The sequence below is a fragment of the Nymphalis io genome, chromosome 2 (assembly GCF_905147045.1).
Source record: "Nymphalis io chromosome 2, ilAglIoxx1.1, whole genome shotgun sequence".
Lineage (NCBI taxonomy): Eukaryota > Metazoa > Arthropoda > Insecta > Lepidoptera > Nymphalidae > Nymphalis > Nymphalis io.
In genome coordinates, this window is record NC_065889.1 from 11408575 (window position 1) to 11428984 (window position 20410).

General features: G+C 33.6%; 1 protein-coding gene across 1 annotated transcript in view; it reads left to right on the forward strand.

Moving 5' to 3' along the window:
• The first annotated feature begins 17961 nt into the window (after window positions 1-17961).
• Window positions 17962-20410, forward strand: part of LOC126775039 (5-hydroxytryptamine receptor 1A-alpha) — a 43481-nt gene continuing 41032 nt past the window's right edge. Inside the window, exon 1 of the mRNA XM_050496770.1 lies at window positions 17962-18289. Coding sequence (XP_050352727.1) covers window positions 17962-18289 — 328 coding nt within the window. The remainder of the gene's footprint in view (window positions 18290-20410) is intronic.

Sequence of the window (20410 nt, forward strand, 5' to 3'; positions counted from 1 at the left end):
CCAGCAACAGCAGCGGCACTAGCTGTCGGGTCATTCCCACTGAAGCAACGTTCCTTCCAAGGGACCGACGCATAGTAATCGCGCATACCGTCCCAATCCGCCGACTTATAGTGCCAAACGCGACGTTTGCATACCGCTAGTGGCGGCAGCTTGGCCTGTGGCACTCTGGTAGAAATAAGGCTGTGATCCGAAGAGCCAAGAGGAGCCTGAACCACAACCTGATATTCCACCGGGTGAGAAGTCAGCAGAAGGTCCAGTAGAGAAGGTGCTTGCCCATCAATGTCTGGGATCCTGGTGGGCTGATCAACCAGTTGGGTCAAGTCATGTGTGAGAGCAAAAGCATGAGCAGTCCTTCCAGCATGGTCAGTTTTGAGGGATTTCAACCAGGATTCGTGGTGAGCATTAAAGTCCCCCAAAAACACCAATTCCGCGTTAGGAAATTGCTCTTGCGCAGCATCTGCCACCCGACTAAGATGGTCAAATAGTCGGCTTGTCTCCAAGTCACCATTGTGGGATCTGTAGAGGCACACGTAGACTCGGCTCTGACGAACCAGGTCCACACGTACCACCAACATGGAGAAGGAGGGGTCCTCCAAGCAGCGCAGTCGGTGACAGCAAACATCCGTCCTGACGAACAAGCATACTCCGGCTTTCGCTTTGAAGGATTCTTCAAGCGTGTAGCCGGGATAATTAAGGTAGCTGGTATCGGCAGGACGGAGTATTTGTGTCTCCGTGAGAAACAACATTGCTGGCCGTGCTGTCTCGAGATGGTGGTGGACAGCGTTGAGGTTAGTGTGGAGTCCTCGGATGTTAGAGAACTCGACCTCAAACAGCGAGGGTATGGTGGGGGTGAGCACCGCTGTACGACCGTTATTTCTTTTTTTTTGCGCCATTTGGGAGAAATTAAATGGAAAAGAGACGTGAAGCGAGCGATGTATTGCCACGATAGGGATGGGCAAAGTGTGGAGGCGTGTTTCCCCAAGTGGTTGCCAAAAGGAAAAATACACTGACCCGCCGGACGGAAGGGCCCCCGAACCCCCCCGGAAGTGGCCGCCGGGACTCCACCTACCGGTCACCAACCGGCACGACGGTCCACCCCGAGATTATGCGTGGCCTGGTGGGGCAGCCTCACGAGCTGGTTAGGCACGCTCGGGCCCCTGTACTATGCCACGGGCGGCCAGCGGAACAGCCGTTTCTTCGGGTCTCCCTGACCGGCAGGTCAATACAGTTTCCCCCGGCATTGGTTCAACAGCCGTCTCCAACCGGACCAACACCCATCACGGCAATACTCGCTCGGGCTCTGGCTGTACGCTGGCTGACCTCGAAACGCGGCTGCAAGCCACTTCACGAGTTTTTCACCATGCGTACGGTGGTAACAAGCCAGGCGGATGTTAGCATCCTACCACCAGATGAGCAGATGGTCGCTCAGATATCCCTTAGTCGCCTCTTACGACACCCATGGGAAAGAGAGGGGCAGTGAAATGTATTCTTTCTCCGTCACTGCACGGATAAAGAAAAGGTTCAAGGGTGTTTGTGACCTTTACGTCGCCAATAATGCGTACTGCACGTCGCTGCAACCGGTCCAAGGCCTCCAGTAGGTACTTAGCGGAGCCATCCCAAAGGTGCGAGCAATATTCAACGCAAGACCGTACCTGTGTTTTGTACAGCAGGCACAGTTGTTGTGGCGTGAAAAAGCGCCGCACCTTGTTCAGAACTCCGAGTTTCCGTGAAGCTGTTTTTATAACAGCCTCGATGTAATCCCTTGGACTAAGGTCGCAGCGAACGTCCATCCCCAGCATGGCGATTTTGCTTTGTATCATCAGCGGTGTGCCACAGAGGGAGGGATGAGGGTAAAATGGTGACTTTTTCGCTGTGAGAGCGCATACCTGTGTTTTCTTGGCATTAAACTCAACAAGATTATCAGAACCCCATTTGGCGATGAGCTCTAATGTCCTATCGAGTTCAATGACAAGATTCTCCCGCCTCTCCTCGGTTACCGCCCGCCCAGCCACTGCGAATCCGTGGTATCCACCATGCACTGTACTATCATCTGCATAGCAATGTATGTTCCCAAGAGAGAGCATATCATTGATATGCAAAAGAAAGAGTGTGGGAGATAGCACAGATCCCTGGGGGACCCCAGCATTCACTACATATTATTTGGTATTTTTCTCTTTGTGGTGTGATGTACAATAAAGTATTAAAGTAAAGTAAAGTAGAGTATTATCTTGGTTTGAAATGATGGGTCAGACCATTGAATAACTTGTTAAAATTTTCATCGGTAATTTAATAATCAGCATTGAAACACATTCAACGTTACTTACGTTTTACATTTTTTCATCAATATAGATCAATTAAGATCATGCAATATAATAAAACAATAGAGGATTGTTGACGTTTTTTCTTGATTATTTTTCTATTGGTGGATCAAATGTTGAATGAAAAATAGGAAATGCTTTTCATCTTTTATGTAATTTCAATAAAATTGCACAATTTAGAAATATGGTTCTAGACTAAATGTATACATAATAAATATTTAACATGCAAGACTCACAAACAAAAATATTTAATAAACACGAAAAATAAATTGTTTCACCAAATATAAATAATATATAGTACTACTGACAATCTAAATCTATACCTTATCTCTAATGCAAAGACCAATTTCTATAGTGGCTTGTTTGCCCTCACCTCCACCTCTCAACTTGTCCCTTATTACCTATCCCTTTATTGGGACCTCTGAGGGGCGTGCAAATAAGCCATGAACAAAGCCAATTAGGCTAGAACAGTATTCTGAAACAATTCAATATAAGGATTAATATAGTATATCCTCAACAAACATATTCCAATAATCAACTTGAGGAATAAAGTATTTATGAAGGATTTAAATATTTTTTGTCTACTGGCGTGCTTAGGGATAAGACCAAATCCAATAACTTTTTATTGGCCCGACCTGGAAATTGAAACCAGGACCTCCGGGTCTGCGGCCTTACATCAAGCCACTAGACCTACGAGACAGTCAAGTACAAGGGTTACTTACCATGTTTACCAGATACAGGTATACAAAGTTTGACTAAAACACACACTAAAATAATATTTGGCACTAAAATAACAGTTTCGTGTATCTAACTCATATTGAGCCATCATAATTTTCAATTGTTATTTTAATTGCTATTTCTATACAAAATTACGTATAAGAATTACGTAGGGCTGCCGTTGAGGATGCAGAATGAAACCGAACGAATTTAACTTATACGTTTATTTAAGTAATTAAATTTAACAATTAATTATTTCTAATTTCTAATACGTGACAGTCTGTTCGATATCAGAACAAAAAGTGAAGATCTGTAGTCTGAATTACATATTTATAACGAAATCGGTGAATCACTGAATGGTCCCCACGGTATGGTAATTCTTGGTAGCACTCGATGTTCGGGAGGTCTTGCGAAACAAAGCAGCGACGCTGGCAACAGGTGGAAGCTTCAAGGAATGCATGGTGTGATTATTTCTCACGGTATGGTATTTCTTGGTAGCGCTCGATGTTCGGGGAGGTCTTGCGATTATTTCTTAACATAAGGAATAATATTTTTTTATATTGTTAGTTGTCTTTTATTGCTTATTTTCGATTCTATTATAGTCTTTCTATTAAGTTCTTAAGTTAAGCCGAGATGGCCCAGTGGTAAGAACGCGTGAATCTTGACCGATGATTGTGGGTTCAAGCCCGGGCCAGCACCACTGAATTTTCATGTGCTTAATTTGTGATTATAATTCATCTCGTGCTTTACGGTGAAGGAAAACATCGTGAGGAAACCTGCATGTGTCTAATTTCACTGAAATTCTGCCACATGTGTATTCAGCCAACCCGCATTGGAGCAGCGTGGTGGAATAAGCTCCAAACCTCTCATGTCCCACTGCTGGGCTAAAGGCCTCTTCTCCTCAAAAATAGGAGAGGAGGCCTTTAGCCCAGCAGTGGGACATTCACAGGCTGTTACGGTATTAAGTTCTTTAGTCATTAGTTTGTCATTAAGAGTCGATTCGAGGTTAAAGTTCTTCAATGTCTCTACGTTACTTTTCATTTGCCATATTTTATTTACCATCTTATCTACTGTCTCAATGCATAATCACACTTCTACTCAATATCCTCATTAAGCATCAACTATTCAAACCCTCAATTCATAAAGTGGACAAAAATATTAATAAACAGAGCTTATTACTCAATACAAGAATATATGGACGATAGAAAGCCTTCGAGTTCGTATTCGTAGTATATAAATAAAAAATAAAAATATATACTGAGTTTTTTGTCAAATCTTCTCGGTAGAACTCAAATTCAGAACCGTTGTGAAGCTCCTACTCTTTACATACATTTTAATCTGTAACATCATGATGATTCAAACGTGCCTACTGGATAAATGATATTTTGGTTTTGTTCATTTATTACCTATTGTTTCAGCGCAAGTCCATGAAAAGTTATACTTACCAATCGAGCATGAAGATTTTCGAAAATGGTTTTGATATAAATTATGTCACGTGATCGGCATTAATGAATGGTACGAGTTTATTGGTAATTAAACGGGTTTTTATAAGATTACTGTTTTATGAGTGCAATGAAAAGCGACTTCGATATATATTCCTATTTTTTTAGTCTTAGATTATTATGAATGTTATTTAAAAGTCGTAACCAAAGACGAGATCGCTTCGACAGTCTCGAATTAATTTTGTCTGCCAGATGACACAAGAATCACAAACATATTTTTCGATGCTGACTTAAACTTCTTATATCAAATTTCATGTTTCGAAATATCATTTCAATCCGTATTGTTACGTATTTAGGTCACGTCCCAACCTTCATAATCCAACATTGATGCAATGTGACATCACCAGGAAATTGTAACTTCAGGTTTATAAAGTAGACCCAGACTATGTCTATTCTTTATTAAGATATTGATATGAGATTCTTTTGGACGTCATAGGATTAAAATAGCAAATTCAAGTGAGACTTGTATTTGTAGCCGTTGATTGAAAATTTTCCGTTACGTATAAAAGCTGCAACTGTTTTGTTTTTTTTTTTTTTTTAACAAAATTGTAGACAAGTTTTTCAATAATTTGATGATAAAACGTTCAATTTTAAAAGCTATAAAACATCTACACAGGGACAGGTAGTAGGGCTTTCCCCGTCTGGGTATGTACTACCCACTCACCACATATGCTACCGCTATACTTAGTATTTTTGTGTTCTGGTTGGTAGGGTGAGTGAACCTGTGAAACTAGAGGCTCAAATAACATCTTAGTTACCACGGTTGGTGGCACATAGGCATTGGGATAATAATTGACTCATCTCATGCTTGACGATGAGGGAAAATATCGTAAGGAGACCTGCACGTATTTGATGGCGTTTTTTTACATTGGTATCTACCAATGCCTATTTTAACAGTGCGTTGGAATAAACTTCAAACTCCTTTATATAAGATAAAGGAGAGGAGGCTGTTGCCTACTTTGAAACAGTATCAACAACGCCTGGTTATAATATTCGTGGAACTTTGTCTTAACATATTCTAGAAAAAACTGTACATATTTCGAACTAATAAATTGTGAATGTAGACAAAAATTTATTGACGACATTACCGTTAGAGAGGTTTTCGTGCGTGACTTGAAATTGGCTTTATAGCAAACAGTATTTTCTTATTGTATGTCAATTTGAATAACTAATATACGTTTATCCGACTTTAAAGGTTCTGATATGTTCGATGGGTTTTTTTTTTGTGAATTTTTAGCATTACTATAGAATTATTTTTACACCTTTTATAGCTACATAGTATTAGTACTACATAAAATAGTTGCCATAATTGTTTTATAAAATAAAGTTAAGTAATATTGTCGACGATTCTGTTGACATTTTTAAAGATCTTTGGCTTGAGTAGGCTTAAAAGGCTTAGTAGAAATTACATTGCTAGTATCATCACATATAATAAAATAAAGTGACCTCACCTCGTCTGTCTATATATCTTAATGCAATAAACTTAAAAACTACAAAACCGATTTTCATAATGTTTGAAAAAATCATGTCGACTGGGAGTATTACTGGCGTGCGCCGCGTCAACTATTTAAATAATTTTAATTTTTATTACAAATAAACGTTTTAATTAGGCCCTTTTTTACCCGTGCGATACCGAACAGGTAGCTTGTTTATTATAATTTCAGTAGCTTTTGTTTGAAAATAGCTCGAACCATCAATTTTTTTCTCTATGTTGGCGATATTATATGACAACATACTGCTACTAATGCGATGCAATACTAAACAATCATTGTCTTACGCATAACTCATCTGTATGTTATCTATCGATCCATCGAGAAAATTCTAGAATATAGGTTAAATGTTCAATAATATACCTCATATGTTGAGTTGTATATCAAGTGCTTTAAACATTTTAAAGTCGAGGAAAGTCATTATTATTCATTGCTATTTATATCACGTTATCGGTTTTTAATCAAAAGTGCATAAATAGCGAATTCGCGGATGACGTCATCATTTAAATCTCAAAAGCATGTGATGCATATACCTGCGATTACAGGGACTACCTCTGTGAACTTCTAATAATCGCATTACTGTATTATACCGCTATTATAAATCACTTCTTATTTTGCACCGATAGCATTTTATTACCCACGAGCTTGGAACAGTACTAATATAAAATATAGCCTATAATACGTTCATACCATAATATGAAAATGCCATATATAAATGTTAGTATAATTTGCTTTAATGCGGTAAGAAAAAAAAACAAAACCTTATGGGATAAGTAAGATAAGTAAGAGTCTACTTTATTTTCAACTTCAACCTTCCAATATTTCTTGAATTAAAGTAAGTTATTTATTATTATGTATTAAGTGACTCTATCCACATACGTAGTCTACTTTCAAATGATATATGTACTTACATCAATTATACCAAGAATTTAATAATATTAAGCAAGATCACGCAAAATATAAAGATTTGATAAAAATATAAAGTAATTAATATCGATAACCTATTGCTATAATTTGTGACTGCGTTTTAGACGAATTACGACACAGAATATATTATAGTACACAAGTGACAAAGAGCTCCACTCCCATCATCCCCATTGTTCAATGGAAGGTGATCAAATGCAGGACTCCGCATTTCGCAAGGCATGGGAGAGTAATTCTACCAACTTCCTTAACCCGCGCAGCTACTAAGAAATTGTTTAACAAACACCCCAATAGCTTAATTTTTTTGTTTTCCCGACCTATTAATCTAAGGCTATCTAAGTTGACGTCTCTATTTTGGTGTCGTGCAATCGATGGCCCTCTACGGGACACCCGTTTGGGCGAAGTAATAAGAGGGGGTGTTATATGATATGGCGACTACCAAGGAGATTCTGTATTATAATCCAAAAATGTTTATCCATAATAATGAGGCCTACTTGACGAATACTTGCCGAATACGTAATAGAATCGTATAATCCCACGAAGTCAACTATAATATATAATATCCTTTTCAAGGAAGTCAACTGGCATACATTCCGAGTGATTGACAATGAAGCTATCATCTGGACCCTACGACATCAAAATTATTTAAGCTTAAAACATACAGGCACAAAAAAACTGAGAACAAATACAAGAAAAAAGAAAAAAAATGATAGAGAAATTTGTTCCCACTATTACCTTTTTTTCACAAGGGAAATCTTTAAAATGTACCCGAGTCCTACTATTGCATTATAATCCCCCGATGTTTCAACTGCAAATGGTACAAGGACAGAATTTAGAATTTCAAACGAAAATATAAGTGAAGTGATGTATTAAACAGATATTACATAATTTAGTTACTTATAAGTACAGTACTTAAGTAAGTACTTAAGTAGTACTTATAAGTAAGTAAAAACGAGAATAACGTTGTGACACATCGCTTAAAAAGCATGTTCTGAAAAAAAGCAAAATATAACTTTGAATACTCTTTGATATGACAGATAGATTGATGAATTTCTTATTCTATTTGAACGTAAGAAGTTTATTCTTTAATAAAAATATATTTATCTCTGATAAATAAAGCCAATTTTCCAAGTAAACCCAATTTTACAAAGAAAGCCGATCGAACAACTTTGAATAACGTAAATTGGGTTTCTACTTGATTAATAAATATTAGATTTCATTGAGTCAGATTTTTAACATTATTAATAACGTATGATAGATAAATGTTTTTTTTCTTAACTTTTTTTTTCCGATAACCGAACAAAGTGAAATGATCTTAAATCTGAATGATCATTGGCTGTCGGTGGCTGATGACGCTATAAGCGACCAATAAGTTTATGACTTTGTCTATCGTTTCAAAAACTGTTAGTTGACTTATTAACTTGAATTAAACATGCGTGTACGAGCATACATATGCCGGTGCTACTGTATTTCTGTAACTGTATTTCTTTTAAGAACGGATAATTTTTTAAAAATAAAATAATAGCTTGTTTTTAACATCAAACAAAAAAGCTGTCAAATGAGGCAAAGTTGATCAAACACAGTTTTTGATTTAGTAATAAAAAAATATATCTTCCATTTATTATTCCCAAGAGAAATGTTATTCGAAATTCGAAATGTTTTACACAACAATTCAACCCACACAATGGGTCACTATTCCGGACTGTAGATTCATTGTCTCTGCCTCAGATTACAAACAATTGTGTAAAATTTTATTCTTATTATTCTTTCTGTGGCTTGTCTACTCTGTATTAAAAGGTCCCTTGTCCGCCTTACCACAAATTCAACTAGTGTTCAGGAATAAGTACCGATCCCACATCGTTAGTGTTATGTCTGTACTTTGGATTTATATATAAAGTTATTTGAGATAAAAGCTTTAATGGTGTTCGAGGTTTACATTAGAACGAAAGACAAAGCTAAGAAATAGACTAAGTTTATACTGTTTGGATATTTAGTAAAGTGATTTATTGTTTTAGTGGTTTCGTCTTAAATTTTCTCCATTTATTTATTGTCATAAAACGAAACCGCAATAAATATTTGTTATCATAAAAGCCCTTTAATGTGTGTTAACATTCTACTAAAAATATATTTTGAGTATTTTATGATATTAAGTTATATTGATATTTGTTTATTTAGAACACAATGGTGATATATATATAGACAAATTTGAAAATAATACACAATTTAAAGTTTTTTTTTAAATTACGTCAACTCTGTTTAGACATAACATGCATATATCTAGAGGGTACATAGTAAACACATAACTAAAATAATTAGACGGATAAAAGTATAGTATAGAAGTATTGAGCGTATGAACTAATATTTAATGTTTTTTTTTTATAGAATAGGAAGGCGGACGAGCATATGGGCCACCTGATGGTAAGTGGTCACCAAACGCCCTTAGACATTAGCATTGTAAGAAATGTTAACCATTGCTTACATCACCAATGCGCCACCAACCTTGGGAACTAAGATTTTATGTCCCTTGTGCCTGTAATTACACTGGCTCACTCACCCTTCAAACCGGAACACAACAATGAGTTATTAGAAGTACATAACGGCAGCCAGTAATTATCTTACTTCAAAGCTATTACTATTTACTTGTAGATATCTCTATATAAGACAAACTATTTACTTTATCGCCGGTTCTACTCTTTTGAATCTACATAATACTATTGTAATCGTTATTGCAAATTAAATTAATAAAATAATGATACATAAATTATATATATAATATTAATAGTGGCTTTGTGCAAGCTCGTCTGGGTAGATACCACCCTCTTATTAGATATTCTACCGCAAAACAGCAGCACTTGATATGGTTGTGTTCCGGTTTGAAGGGTGAGCCAGTGTAATTACAGGCACAAGGGACATAGGGCATCAGGTGACCCATATGCTCGTCCGCCTACCTATAATATTTATAATAGTAATAATATCTTTATATATATATATATATATAATTTTAAAATACAACATTATGAGATATCGATTTAAATCAAAAATTCAAACAAGTTTCTCGATTATTATGACAGTTCGTAGAAATTGCTTATAAATTTATTACGCGCTATAATTCAATTCAATCATAAGTAGAACAAATATCGCAATTAGCTCATGTTTTCATTGTTCAATTTAAGACGATGAAAAAAATACGTTAACAAGACTTTTTCTTTGCAAGACTTTGGCAAGAGTTTTATCTCATCGACGATTGTCGTTTAATCGAGCGGAACCTTCTTTATGAAGTTACAAAATAACGCGGTTCCTTATTTTGTTATTTCATTGATTTTCAAACAAGCTTTGCTTGACTTACAGAGCCAATATTATGAAGCAAATTAGCTGATTAATGTGCTATGTGACTCGCTTTCACAAGTTTTAATTATTTTAGAACATTTAATTTGAAACCGAGATGGCCCAGTGGTAAGAACGCGTGATTTTTAACCGATGATCATGGGTTCAAAACCGGGCAAGCACCACTGAATTTTCATGTGCTTAATTTGTGATTATAATTCATCTCGTGCTATACGGTGAAGGAAAACATCGTGAAAAAATTTGCATGTGTCTAATTTCACTAAAATTCTGCCACATGTGTATTCCACTAACCCGTATTGGAGAAGCGTGGTGGAATAAGCTACTTACCTTCTCCTTAAAAAGGGAGAGGAGGCCTTAGCCCAGCAATGGGACATTCACAGGCTGTTAGTGATATTTAATTTTACGTCTAATATTTATTGGTATAATATAACCCGGGCGTATGACTGTCTCAAATGTCATGACACACCAAACAGCATGGCGTTCTTTTATGCCATAATTCCACACTCTTGGCCACCACTGTCTTATCTTCTTTTTGATGATGCGTGACCGTTACTATATTCTTGTTAATATATAATATTATAATAATAAGAAATATATCTCTTTTGTATTACCAGCGCTATGTTTTTATTTATTTTACTACATATTTTTCATGTTTCCTATAATAATATCGCCATATCGATGATATTACGGTTATTACGTCTCCCGTATCTTATAATCAAAATTGTCTACTCATTATTTATACGGAGTTCAATGAACTAAGTGGAAACACATACACAAAAGACGTAAAATATTTTTTAAGTTTTGAAAAATCAAATTGAAGTTCATTGAACTTACAACAAATTATGAACATCGCATGTATCAATCAGCTGTTTAAATAAACAAATTACCGTACCGCTAAAGCGTACACAATAAATGTGAAATGTTTCAAACTTTATCCATTCATAACTTAGCAAATTTACCTTAACGCTTACCGTCCCGAATATGTCATTTATAATTTATATTTAGATAGTAAAATAGGTCACGATCCGAGGACCGAAACGATAACTTTGGAAGGGTCCGTATGCTACTTCAGCTAAAATTGTTAGCGTTAAGTTTTAAGGCAGGGAAATACCTACCAGGAAGCAAGTTAAGAATATAAAGTAACTTAAAACTTTTGTTTGTTTGAATTTTATAAGAAATATGAGGATTTAGTCAGTTTAGAACATTGTGAATATATAATACAAAATAGTGGTATTCGTCGTTTAAGGTCATTGATTGAAATTTTAATTCAATAAAACGAATTAATAAATAATTTTCATATATTATATAATTTTAAATTAGAAAATTATATGATGCGATATCATAGCCCTCAAAAAAGTTATCTTTATTGAATTAAAAAAATATATATATTTTATTAAAACCTGCTTTCTCAACTAAATTAAGCAGAATATTACTTGAAATAAAGTAATCACAAATGAGTCTCTAATAATGGGAACTAAGTTCTTATGTGCCTGGTCTTGTTTATAATTACATTGGCTCACTCACCCTTCAAGTCGGAAATACAATAAATTAGCGGTTATATAACTTTTGACTGAGTGGTAGCCACTACCATATGCAGTTTTAATAATTTAAATACATTTTTTTTTTATCTCAAAAGTGCAAAGACTAACTTTCAAATCACATTACTTTAAGGCGACACTAATTCTATTAATACTATCGGGCGTAATGTCAAAAAATATTTGATATCACGTGCTAAAATAACTACTGGCTACTAAAATGAAATTTCAAAAGTTAAAAATATCGCGTGACGGATATCTCTAGAATATATTTAAAAAAACGCTTCATATGAATTGATTATATAAAGCGGTTCGTAGGCGTATCAGTAATAGCATTTGCAGGAACCTTAAAGCGATTCCAGCTAGCGCTGCGACGCCGCCCTAATTATTCTATAACTACTAAATTAAACATGAATTTCGTAGTAAATTTTATGAAACCTATGATATAACGGTTTTTGATATTACACGTGTTTGAGGCAATTCGATACTTAGCATTTGGGATTTTCCTAAGATTTCTTTCGAAGCATACAATAATTCACAAAAATACAATACGGTTTGTTTGACCTTTATTAGAAACCAATATAGGTAATTGATATTTAATGATGAGATTTATTAAACAGCAAATGAAGAAACAACATTTTTATTTAAATTTTTAAATATATGTGTATATTTCGTCTCGTAATCGGTGGTGCAGGGGAACATGAATTTGTCGGATAAAATCTATCATATGTGAGTACCGATCTGCATTGCACCATACGCTGGTAGAATACGCCTTAAGAAGAGATTATAAGCAGCAGAATAGGGTTAACTTAACTTTAATATTCAAAGGCTTTCTAGAGAACGTTGGAATCATAACTTTACAAATCTACCGTACCTGTGAAACAACCGGATATCGATACGGCAACAATGTTAACCTAGGTGTCTGTTGTTTTATTTCCATTCGGTTTGTACTATTTTTAGATGTTTTATCTTATTTCTTTTTACAAAACATTAATATTAAATTGTGTAAAATGATGGTGGAATTATGTTCATCCATCAACCCTCATAGAACTAGTGTGGTGTAATAAGCTCCAAACCTTCTAATCGAGATTAAAGTAGGCCCTTGTCCAGCCCACGTTTTTTTTCTGTTACTAAATTCACTGACAAAAAATTTCATTAGTACTTAAAATAGAACGTGAAATAATAATAAATTTTTGACGGAAAAAACGAAATGTAACTTGTGATAGATTAGATTACTTCAGAAGAATAATTTGAGCTTTCTTGGAAGCAATCCGAATTGTTACATAATAATCAGTTTGTTGAACTAATCTACATTTTTATTACCACTATTGTACTAAATACTAAGTTTATAAGAATGTAAATAAACACATTTTGTATTTGACGTTAAAACATTTCTGCGTGTGCTTGTACATACGTGAACGTGGGTGATGCGTATACAATACTTGACTATCAATGTGTGTGCTATATGCGCGCAGAATGTTAGATAGTGAAGATACTAGAATGTTTTCGTCTGGGTAGGTACAACCCACTTATTAGATATCCTACCGCCAAACAGCAACATTTAATATTGTTGTTTCCGTTTGAAGGGTGAGTGAGCCAATGTAACTGCAGGCACAAGGGATATAACATTTTAGATCCCAAGGTTGGCGCAATGATGGTGTAAGGAGTGATTATTATTTCTTACATCAATTTTATGGTGTGTGGTGATAACTAACCATCAAGCAGCATATATGAAGGAAGGCGGCTTCCTATATTATATAAAAAAAAATTGTTTCTTAAGGAAATTTATTCGATATAAAATATACAAAACTATATTTTGCATTATTTTAAAAATAACAATTAAATATTATATTCATTATAATTGATATGAACTAAAAAAAGTAAAGTTATAAAATAGAAGGTAAGATTGAATACGTTATAGACAAAGAAATAAAAAACGCACTGATCTTTGAGTTGAATATTCATCAAAACGAAACAAGAAAACGGAAATGTCATTCAGTTATTCAGTAATTATATGCTATAATCATTAAAATTTTCATTAATTATCGCAAATATACGAACTTAAATAAGGAAAACCGTTTCGACTTATATATAGAAATCATTTTAAATGGAAGATATTTTAGTTTGTCTAATTCCGTATTTGAAATTTCGACGTTAGTTAACCTTCTGTCCGGTTTCCAAAGCTAATATTAACAACTTGACATTTAAAATTAGTCGGTATTTTATGTCGAGTTGTTATTTATTTTTATATAAGATCTTGAATGCATAAAAGTTTACAAGAATCGAACTAAATTAATACGTGGAAACAAATATGGGTAGTAACAGCCTGTTAATGTCCCACTGCTGGGCTAAGGTCTCCTCTCCCTTTTGAGGCGAAGGTTTAGAGCTTATTTCACCACGCTGCTCTAATGCCGATTGGTAGTATACACATGTGGCAGAATTTCAATAAAATAAGACAAACGTTGATTCGAACCGGTTGGGTACTTGGTATGGTTACAAAAAATCAGACTTGGTGTGATCGGTCATACCCACACTGCTTAAGTACGTTAATATCAGGGTCCCACCAAAAGTATTTGATAAATATATTTGCTTTAGGAAGCCGATTTATTGAGAAGGGTTGTTGATTAAATAACATCACTCTGTAACACAAAGCCGGAGAGGTAACGCTTAAAGTGTTTGAAAGAGCGAAGAACAGATAGTAATGTATAATGTTATTCACTGCAATTTTATACCTTGACATTGATGATCGAAATTTGCATAACACTAATCTGCCCAGGGGTCAGTTTTGCTCCACTGAAAATACAAATTAAAACTACAAAGTACTTTTATACCCATATTTTACGATCATGGGTTAACAATAGATTATATGACAATTATATAAGTTAATGAAATTTCTGGATATGAGTAAAACAGTTATATATAGTTTAAATAAATTGGAAATTTACATACAACTATTGCTAAACGCTGTCGTATTCAAGTACCAAGATCTCTATAACTAGTAGGTACAAGATTGTTGACATCATTAAAGTATAAGTGTATATTTTAAATTAAAACTGGAAGAGAAACTTTTTAACTTTTAAACTCTTGTTCAACTTTAAACTTTGTCGTCTCCGCTTGCATCGATTGCAGTATTGAAATAATTAGTTGTAATGAGTAGCACTTAATGAGAATGTGAAATGCAATGCTAAAAACACTTTACGAATTAATAGTCTACTATTTATCTCCAAAATATAATAATAATAAACAGTATACTAAAATAAAACAGATTGATAAAATGACAATGTAAGATTAAGAATAATTTAAAACAAGATGTTTTTAAGGCAAAATAAAAAATAAGTAAAATAACAGAGCTATTTATTTTGTCCTCGCTCGTCTTCCGACATTCGCATGTCGGGAACTCCCAAATAATTTACGGCAGTCATTTCCGGAATGCTTTGCTATCTGTTTCTAATCGTGAAAGAAAAATAAAACTCTTAGGATTTAAAACGTTTTAGAATAATGCTTTCCTTTGCTAAAACATTTTTAGGAAAAATCAAATTTATGGTAATCTAATTATTCATAATTAGAAACATTTCTCTACAGCCTTAATGTCTTTATAGCTGGAGAAGACTTTAGTTTTACCAAAATGGCGAATTCGAATCGAAATGAACCTGGCTTGTAAGATTGGAAGTTTAATGTAAAAAATAGTAACTTTAACACCCCACTGCTGGGCGTCTTCTCCTTCCAGAAGGTTTAGAGCTTATTTCACCACGCTAAGCTAATGCGGTTTGGTGGATATACATGTAGCAGATCATCTGACATATGCAAGTTTCCTCACGATGTTTACCTTCACCGCCAAGGACGAGATGATTTATAAAAACAAATTAAGCACTTAATTCAGTGGTGCTTGCCCGGGCTTGAACCCGAAAACTTAACACCACATTGAGGCATTCTAACCACTGGCCCATCTTGACTAGTTTACTGTAAATGAGACAAATATTTATCGCTGAGAGTCTGAATATATACTCTATTCTATCACCATTAGTAATTCTATCACCAAATATCATTGCTTTGTATTGACGATTCCCTGATTGAAAGATTAATGAGCTTTTACAGATTATCAAACAAGGTTTTGACACACAACAGTTTGACATCTTAAGATAAGATTAATATATCAGGTTTATATACAGAGGTGTTCTATATTCAAATGGCCTATCTGCTCTCTTCTCCTTATGTTAGACATATTCATCGTCATAATAAAACTTGCAACTATCCGATATAACTCGCGTGCCACATGACATTATCAGTGATATTAAAATTCAACTCAATCGATAAACGGTACGTAAGTAGTAACGATACGATTAAATATGAAATATTAGCATATTTAATACAAACAACAATAATAATAATATCCTGGAACATTATTCACACACGGCCATCCGATCCGAAACTAAACAGAGCTTGTACTATGAAAACCAAACATACATGTCTGAATAGAATACCCTTTGCATTTGAATAAAATTATTTATGTCAAGTTCTATATTTAAATTGACTTGTAGAATATTTTGTCCTTTTTAACATTCAACATACACTTTAAGCATCTTAACAAGAGTATTAAAGCGAGCTCTTAAACTACTTACCCACTTCATTGAACTGAGCTCAAGGACATACGATTTGATATTTGAAATAACATTTTCGAGCTATTTTCACTACAATATATAAGAAATAGAAATATAAAATGTCAGCAATAACTTTTCTTCTTGATAAAGTTTCGTTAGCACGTTATTATTTTAAAATTATTAATGGAATATAAAATTAATGAACACTTAGATTTCCAAACATTATAAACCACTTAAAGGAACTGTTTCTGATCCACAAACTATCCCTTTTGAATAATAAAGCCATTATTACTCCGTTTCTGCCTGAAAGAACCAATAATAATAAATCATCACACACATTTTTGCATTTATAATATTCAATAGAATTGACACACATAATAATTATTGAATGTTATGAAAAAATTAGCGAAATTAATACAAATATATTATTGTCGACGTCGACGAGTCTATTAAACTTTATTAAAGGAAATATTTTTTATACTTCGTTTTTTCGTTCTTTTTGGTCATGAAACAATAGCTGGATGGTAGTGGCTGGCTATTGTTTTTTTTTTCTAAGCTTTATTTGTTATATTATTTTTGAAACAATACAAAATAGAATAAAATAAGTCATATCGGTTTTATTTTTAAACCTTAACTAATAATAGAATGTCACTTGTCAACTTTCACTTTAATAAACTTTATCTACACGTAATAAAAGTAACAGCGTAGCTATTATTGTGTATTTGTAGACGCATGACCTTGACGTCTACTATCAATTACACAACGTATCAGTATCAGTTAAACAACAATTAGATAACGAACTAGAAACATTTATATGCTAATTAATCTAGAATTTTAATATTTGTAATAAACAGGCTTAGTCTTTTAGGCTTAGTCTATTACGATGCTGGGACAGCTAATGTAAACTTTAACCAATAGTATAGGATTTTCTCTTATTAAATCACAAATAGATATTTTATTTATAGCACCATTCAGAAATATGTAGTATCGTGATAGGACTTCGAATAAAGCCGATTTGAACGATGCATTCATTCACGTAATAACTTAAAATTATATTATAAATATCTATATTAAAATTATATTCTAATAATAATATATTTAATTTTATTTTTTTGAAAAAAAAATATTTTAATACTTTGTTCGTATGGAAAATTATTTTATGTAAAAGTGATTTTATTATTTAGCAATAAAAATATATTTATGAACTTACAAGGCTTACAATAAATAGGGAAAGGCTTACAATAAATAATATAAAATATTGCTTTAGGAATACGTAATTTACTTGAGGAAAAATATTTTTATGAAAAGCGTAAATATAGACTTCAATAACAAATTACCGTTTATAACAAATCTTAGAAGTTTTAAATTAAGCAATTTGTTTTACAGATGCATGAAAGTGGAATAACCAGCTGAAAATGATCGAGAAAATGGACCCTCCGAACAACATCTATCACATTTACGAAATAAGATGAAATGCTAACAAACAAAAATGAAATTAAAGACGTTGCTATGTAAAAAGCTCACACATCACAATGAATGAGTTGGAATATCACGTTCTTCTACTGAATAATGATGAATATAAGTGGGATAACTACACCAGTAGTGAATTCATCGAATTTGTAAATGTAACTGGCAATGGAACTGCGTTAGAAGACGAGAAAGTTGTTAATAATTGGTGGGCATTAATTGCTCTGGCGCTGGTCGTGTGTACCGCTGCTGGTAACGTGCTAGTGTGTCTCGCGATATACCTGGAGAGGAGGTTGCAGAATGTTACTAATTACTTTCTGATGTCGTTAGCAATAACTGACCTCTTGGTTGCGGTGCTGGTGATGCCGTTAGGAATACTTACGCTGGTGAGAGGTAAGTTTATTTTTAGTATTTTTATATATAAATTTCTAGTGTATAAAATTTCAAACGCTGAAATCGCATCAATACATTCATATCGATGATAACAGTGCTACGCCATAAATTGGAATTCAGGAATATCAATCAATATGTATCACCGCTACGATAGTAATAATTCTACGAGCTACAACGCTGCTACAGGCTGTATGTTACATACATGTGATAGTTTAAATTCGAATAAACAAAATATTTACTTAAGATTTTACAACATCAATAAAAAAATATAAATATATATTTTTAACAGAACATATATTAGATTCTTGTTTCTATTAATACTAGAAGCATTAACATTATTGTATTTTTAAAATATTTTAATTCTATACAAAATATAATTATAAAAAATATTATGTAAATAAAGATACATTTCAGTAATTATGCAGTAACCATCAAAATATACGCTCAATTTCACAGCAAAATTGAAGAGTTATTTAAATAATTTGTATCACCATAAATATTAATTTAGCATAATTTATGCATTAACTTGTGTCACATATTATCATACATTTTACTATCTCTATAAAATAACCATTCCATTTATAATTAGTACTTTAAATATAACGGCTTATTTTGTTTTAATTTTATTTTATTTTAAAAAGCTGAGATGGCCCAGTGAGAATGCTTGAATCTTACCCGATGATCGTGGGTTCAAACCCGGGCAAGCACCACTAAATTTTCTATTATTTATTGTGCTAAATTTGTTATTATAATTCATCTCGTGCTTGACGCTGAAGGAAAACATCGTGAGGAAACCTGCGTGTGTCGAATTTCATTGAAATTCTGCCACATGTGTATTCCATCATCCACCATCTCGCATTGTAGCAGCGTGGTGGAATAAGCTCCAAACCTTCTTCTCAAAAAGAGAAAGGAGGCCTTAGCCCAGCAGTGGGAAATTCACAAGCTGTTACTGTTAATACAATAATACATATACCTACTGTTATGCTTAAAAATATTTATAATATACTTCATAATCACGAAATAATATAAATTTTTAAAAGATAGTGTGTGCATTTAAATAAAGAGCATTTAGTACTTATATTTATATAGTACCATACCAACTCTTTCTACGATTTGGTGGATTACAATTAAGTGATGCATGCTTCATTTCTATAAAAGAGTGTTTAACTGAATAAACACTTCAATAGTAGACTATAATAATAGTAGACTATTTGACTGTTTGATTGTAATTAATGACAAGGTAATTTCCAAGGATTGCTTGCCAATTACATCATGATATATAGTTACAAAATGCTGCCAAATCTTTATATATATATATTTATAATATATATTAAATATAAATAGAAACCATCACTTACATCGCCAATGCGCCACCAACCTAGGGACGTTATGTCCCTTGTGCCTGTAATTACACTGGCTCACTCACCCTTCCAACCGGAACACAACAATACCAATTACTGCTGTTTTACGGTAGAGCATCTAAGTAGCGACATATCTTATATCGTCAATGCGCCACCTTAGGCACTACATTATATTACATCTACACAAAGAAGTGCTGTTCAATAGTAGAATAAATAATGAGTGGGGGTACCACCTCAGACGGCTTGCACAAAGTTAATATCAAGTAAAATAAAGTAATTAAAGTAGTCAAAATTTTAGCATAAAGTTGGATCCTGCCACTTTGTTCAGGTCATGTCTTATGCAATACATAACCAAGAAAGTAAATGGTTCGATGATTTCACCATAATCCTAAACTATTAATAGCCTTGTTTTATTTATGTGTTTAATTACTTAACACTGCAAATGTTAAATTAAACCGCATATACACATTGATAGTCATTCACGATTTGACATCATAATAATACATTTATTTTATACCCAACTTCAAATGAATTCCTTAAAACTTTAAAACTCAATCAAATTTCTAATAAACGTACAAATTACTTTGTTAAGAAGATTTTCACAATTTCTAACTTAATTGTACTTTAGGAGGGATTGTGTTAGGTGATTAAGTCAATGCATTTACGGCCTTACAAACAAACTTTGTGTAATATATAAAAATCCTCTCTTTCTATCATGAAAAGTTCGATATTTTACAGAAGAAGACAAACAATAATTTCT